General features: G+C 44.9%; 1 protein-coding gene across 2 annotated transcripts in view; it reads left to right on the top strand.

Annotated features, from left to right (window-relative positions):
• The first annotated feature begins 2,095 nt into the window (after positions 1 to 2,095).
• The window catches only part of NCAM2 (neural cell adhesion molecule 2), a 561,362-nt gene continuing 557,457 nt past the window's right edge, over positions 2,096 to 6,000 (top strand). For both annotated transcript variants that reach the window (XM_007966565.3, XM_037982819.2), the window contains exon 1: positions 2,096 to 2,407. In XM_007966565.3, coding sequence (XP_007964756.1) covers positions 2,353 to 2,407 — 55 coding nt within the window. In that variant the 5' untranslated portion in view covers positions 2,096 to 2,352. The remainder of the gene's footprint in view (positions 2,408 to 6,000) is intronic.

Here is a 6,000-nt window from a genome sequence, read left to right as displayed (position 1 = left end):
AGTCCCTTATATAAAACAGCATAATATTTGCATATAACCTTCTCCTGCATATTACATCATCTCTGGATTAGGCGTAATACATTATACAATGCAAATGTTTTGTAAATAGTCACGTTGCTGTATTTTTTTAGTTATTTTGATTGTATCATTGTTTCATTTTTTAAAGTTATTTTTCATCCATGGTTGGTAGAATCTGAGGATGCAGAACTGTGGACGCAGAAGGCCTACTGGGTAGCATTTATCAGTGCCCAAGAGAAATAAAGAATTGGAGTAAATAAATGAGTCACTGGTCTTTCACATCTATAAATGGGTTACTTCCACCTTTTCCTGCAAAGAACTGACCATGAGCTTACTTCAGTGTGGTTAGCACATTCCAGAACCAGTAAAGGGTGTGAGAAGGGTACCTTGGCAAAATAACTTTCTAAATATATTGTCTGCTATGAGATCAGAGGAAAGAAGAGGTTCTCCAGCTGTGAGGTGCTGAGAGGGCCATTGCTTAAGGGAGTTCAGCCATGGTGGGAGTTGAGGGCGCCTTTCCCCTCCTCTCTTCCTGATAACCCCATCCCAGGATGCCAAGTGAGTGAATCATCTGTATAAAGCGCTCTGCCTGGGGAGGACAAATCGCAGACAGTATCTCCCCTATGCATGTTAGCCTGTGTCTACTCTTGCCCCCTGCCCTCCCTGAAGTCAATGCAACGTCCATTTCAGCATGAAATCCTCAGGCTGGGGCTGGATTCTGAGCTCTACAACATTTCTATATCCTCCCCACCCCCGCTATTTCTACGTCCTCACTGATAAGGAAGGAGCTAGAGTCCTTGTGGAGTCTGGGGCGGGGCAGTTGAGTTCTCTAAGGAGCCAGAGGGAAAGAGCAGATGAAAGAACCCATTGTCGGCTTTTGCAGGTCGCGGTAACCCCGGGCCAGATTGACATGGGCTCCCCCGGGCCGGGGATTCTGCCTCTTACCGCTCTTGCAGGAGAGGTGACTGACGTTAATCTCATAACCTTTTTCCTACCCTTCTAGGAGAAATAACGATAAGCCCCAATCTTAAGGAGCAGAGAGTTAGTTCTGGGCGCTTGCCACGGCTCCGTCACTTCAATTTACACTTTCACACACGCGCGGGTACGTTGGTGTTGGGGGTAGGGCACTGATCTGGGGAAGGTTCCACCCACCCCCGCCCCCCGCCCCAACTCATCTTTGCACATTTGCAGTCCTCCCTCGGTGCACCCCTGGCGGGGATCTGGCCAGTGCAGCTCCCTGGAACCGAGGGCAGAGCCCGCGGAGTGAGGCCAGGAGAGACTTAAGGCCTCTAAGGACACAGTTGAGGCGGAGGCTGAGTTGAACGCAGCTCCTCCCGCGGCTCGCCTCCTCCCCAGTGTCGCTCCCTTAAGGTGCCGTTCCCAACAGTAATGGGTCGAGATGTAGAGGAAACACTGTACATTATTTTTCCGCCCCCTCTTTAGCGCCTGAGGAGATAGACAGTGTAGACTTTAGGGTACAATTGCTTCCCCTCTGTCGCGGCGGGGTGGGGAGCGTGGGAAGGGGGACAGCCGCGCCAGGTGCCAGCCTGCTCCAGGTTTGAGCGAGAGAGGGAGAGGGAGGTCCACGGAGAGACAAGAATCTCCCTCCTCCCACGCCCAAAAGGAGTAAGAGTCGCGGGGCACACCGCCCGCCTCCAGATCCCCCATTCGCGTTGAGCCGGCGCGCGCTCGGGGCGTCCGCCTGCAGTATCAGTATCAGCATCAGCATCAGCATCTGCATCAGCATCAGCTCAGCTCACTTCAGCTCAGCATCAGCTCAGTTGCCCCGAGGCGGCTGGCAGCTGTGAAGGAGCTCCAGGCGGACCCCATCCTCAAGCCCTTCTCGGCTCAGGGCGTCCATGAATGTGCGAATGGCCGACGGGCGAGTGGCGCCTTCGCGATCGCAGCTGCCCCTCTAGTTGGAGGCACCGGGGACCGAACCTGTGGCTTCCAGCTCGACTGCGGACGAATCCCGGGGCCGTCAGCCTCGCGGGAGAGCGGCCGCCGTGCGGCGCGGAGGGATACGCTTCGGCCGCACCTCCCCTCGCCGCGCCCCCGCCCCCGCCGCCCTCCCCGCCCGGCTCTGCTGCTGCCGCCGCGGCGGCCGCTGCTGCTGCTTCTGCCGCCGCTGCCGCCGCTGCTGCCTGGATATAGTGCGGCAAGAGCGGAGCTTGCAGTCACTTTGCGAGGAGGAGCGCGCGGGCTGCGGGCGGCTGGGGCACCGCGGGAGCGGCGGCGGCGGCTCTCGCAGAGGCGGCCGGGGCAGCGAAAGGTTCTCTCTCCAGGGCTGGACTTAATAACTTTGAAACTGTCCACCGGTGTCACGTCCTGAACATGAGCCTCCTCCTCTCCTTCTACCTGCTCGGGTTGCTTGTCAGTAGCGGGCAAGGTAGGAGTGGTGCTTTATTGCATTTACTTTCCCTCCCCCTTCCACCCGGCCAAGAGAGGCAAAGAGGGAGGCGCAGGAAGAATTCAATGAAAGAACTAAAGTTACAGTTATTGTTGTTATTATTATTTTGGTTCTTTCTCCTAGCTGACTCTAAAATTGTATCTGTTGTGTGGAGACCCTTAAGAGAAGGGAAAATACGGAATTGGAGAGGGCAATCAGTGAGCAGGATATCCAGGGAAACCACTTCTTCTTCTTCTTCTTTTTTCTCTGGGATTTTGGCTTTCTCTTATTTTCATTATCAAAAATTGGATGAGTGTGTTGGTGTGTGTTAACAGTGAAATATCTGAGGTTGCGGAAAGAAAGGGCACGATGGTGTTTTACAGAAGCAGCAAAAACTATCAGCGTTAAACTCATTTGCAGAATATCTGTTGTGTGCAAGGCATTCGATTCTTGGAGACTCTTTTGTTTTTGTTTTTTTTTTTTCCACCCCTTTCCCCAAACCCTAATTCCTGACCATGAAGTGAATGATGATGGCTTATTTCTGTTGGAAACTAAGAGAGTGGCCATGGATATTGTGTGTAAGAAAGCAAATGGATAAAACTAGGGATGTGTTGCAGTCATTCATTTTGACCCCCAACCCCTTATTAATACAGAAAGGTGGCATAATTTTATAACATTACATTGTAATTTACACCTGTAAGGGATTTCTGGGGTTGTGGGAGAACTGGTGGGAGCTTTTATCTCTTAAAAAAAAAAAAAAAAAAAAAAAGAATAGCCTGGTAGAATAACCTGAGAGGGAATTTGTGGAAGCTATCACTGTTTGTCTCTAGAGAGATAGATATGAATTTATCCGGCTGTTTAGAGAGTAAATATTCACATGAAATATATTTACAATAAATGGAAGCATTTTCAACTGTCCAGACAAGTTTGGACGTTTAATTAGGGACACGAAATGCTAAAACATGCATTGGTGAAAGTCTTTAAAGGAAAAATAAAATAGCGCTAATTTTGAGATATGTAATGATTGCAAAGAATGTTATGTTGTTAGTGTAGCATGAAATTGGTTTTTTAAAAGAATATAATAAATTACAAGACAAGTTAAAATATCCCCACGATATTCAGTTCTAAGCATTTTTAGCCTCTTCTGTATTGCTCGTTTGGTCCAGCAGGGGGTGGTAGAACTCCATTTTAAGCCCAGAAGATGGTTGTTTCTGCTCTTCCACGGAGTTCTTCTATCATTCTTCAGCAGGGCTTGACATTTTGGATGTGAAGGCTTCCTTTCTCTGCCCTTCTCCTCCCCACAGCTATAGTGTTAGTGGCTGATGAGACACGATTGGATGCAGATTTAATGTTCAGAAATTAGTATGCAAATGTTGGAGATTCCTATAGTTTATGTAAAGTGTCTTGATAAGATTCTGCTCATTTTTCCTTCCTAACATAGAGTATGAAATATTTCAGTCTTAGCAAAATTGCAGATATGTCCATCTGAAGCAAATGCTAGTCAAATTCGTTAATTCAGTGGTTCTTAAGCAAAGATCAACGTACACATATGTCCTACAGATACGCTGCTTTGATTTTCAGATAGCTGCTGATTGTGTTTAACTGTTCATGTATAGCATAGACAGGTATTTCTGAGCACTAGGAAACAATCCCTGAAAATTGCAGTTAAATACAACTGCAATTAAATAAGTGTAGATAGTGTGGGGCAGCATGGGAGAATAATAGGAAGCAAGTTTATGCAGACTTATGATTACATTGTGAGTGGTTTGGAGAAGAAAATGTCTCAGTTGTGGAGTCTGAATTTATCATTGCAAAGGCTAAGTGTGTTGGAATTTGGAGACATAGGAAATCTAGAAATGTTAGATATATAGGTTTAAATAGTACACAGAGACATAAAATTTGGATGTGTACATGTAACATAGATGTGAAATTGTGATTCAGCTAATTTATAAGTCAGGATACGAGGTGGTTATGAAGAGGCACTCTGAGACAAGCATCTCTGAAGGGGAGCCCATATTCACTGTAATGAAACAGGGTAGGAGACCATCATTGTAAAGATCTCTCTACCTAGTACAATTTCACAATGCGTGGCACTCATAGAGGCACAGATACATTTCAGAGAGACCTAGCTTTTGTGGAAAGGAATATATAGTACCTCTATGCCATGTGTTCTGATGAAGTCAGAGATGCTTGGATGTAGAGATCCTCATCCTGGAGTCCAATTCCTCTATGCTAGTGTTTTGTTCTCTAATTAAGGATGCAGCAGCAAGTATCAGACACACCACTGGGAGCTGTTTAAAAAAAAACAGACCTAGTGTAACTCATAATTGTGTTTATTCTCTTGTAGAGAGGGCCATGGAAAAGCCACCAGTCAGTGATCCCTGGTCTTGCCTTAGAAGTACTAAAATCCCAGCTTGCTGATTTATGTGTCCAACAATATACTTGCAGGGGATTTTATGAAGCATGATTGGAACTATTGCTTTGGAAAGTGGTGTGCAGTTAGACTGAGGAAAGGCAACAATGATGTATTCCCTTTTTAGGAGTCAAAATGTTTTGAACTGAAGCAGTTGAATAGGAGAAAATGACATTAAGTGAGAAACTGACTAACTTAAGTGAATGCCAATACTATAATTAGCTAACGAGGCCTAATAGTTTACTTGTAACTCTCAACACAACCTTATTGTTGTACAGTAGTAAGACGCTTTTTTTTTTTTTAATGTAGCAGAAATACTCCTTTAAAAGCCTCTAATTTCCACTGCAAGATTAATGTCTAATGAAGTGAGGTTAGAATGTTATTGTGAAGTCTGAATTTAATTGTCAATGGAAAGAAAATTCTGTAATTCTGTAACTTTTGCAATTATTTTTCCTTTGTGTTCAAAACTTGGTCACAACCTTTGTAATCATAAATCTCAAGTGATAACTTCAGTTTCTGATTAACTGCATTTGCTCTTTGGATCTTTGTATATTCAAATTCCCAAACTGTAGTATGTATGGATTGCTTTCGTGAGAGTTTTTACATTTTTAAAACCACTTCCTTCTTTCTTTAGAAATTAAACAGGTATGATTAATAAACATTTTTTCTGGATGTTCACATGTATAAAATAGAAGCCCTGTTATACTAAAACCGAAGGTAAGAATAATGCCATTCATCTCTCTTGCAATCCAGTTCAAATATACCTACTGAGAACACTTCCCTAAGCCAAAATTGTGAGGAAAGGAGGGGTGAATTGCCCAGTTGATTAGTTAAAGCAGACATCTGCTTACAGTTATTCTCTTTGGTGAAGTGCTAGTAAGTCATTGTACATTAAAGCAATGTACCTTCTAAAGATAGAGCACAGGTGAGTGAGTGTCTTCTAGTTTGAAGATTACAGGAGAGGTCTCCACAAACTCATCTTCTGTCTAGGCTGTTGCATGGCTCCAGCCTCTCTTGTATGCTTTTTCTATCTGCTCTGCTCTAATTCTTTGCTATCAGCCTCTTTGTGCAAAGTTTCTATTAAATCAACTGGGTCTTCTTTTGCACTTGGGGAAGATAGGCTAATGTAAATTAATATCTTTATTGTCAAAGAGTAACCCAGAGGATTTCCCTCCCTACT

This window comes from Chlorocebus sabaeus, chromosome 2 (assembly GCF_047675955.1).
Source record: "Chlorocebus sabaeus isolate Y175 chromosome 2, mChlSab1.0.hap1, whole genome shotgun sequence".
In the NCBI taxonomy this organism is placed as follows: Eukaryota; Metazoa; Chordata; class Mammalia; order Primates; family Cercopithecidae; genus Chlorocebus; species Chlorocebus sabaeus.
Note: the sequence above shows the minus strand (reverse complement) of the source record. Positions and strands in the feature narration are given on the sequence as shown.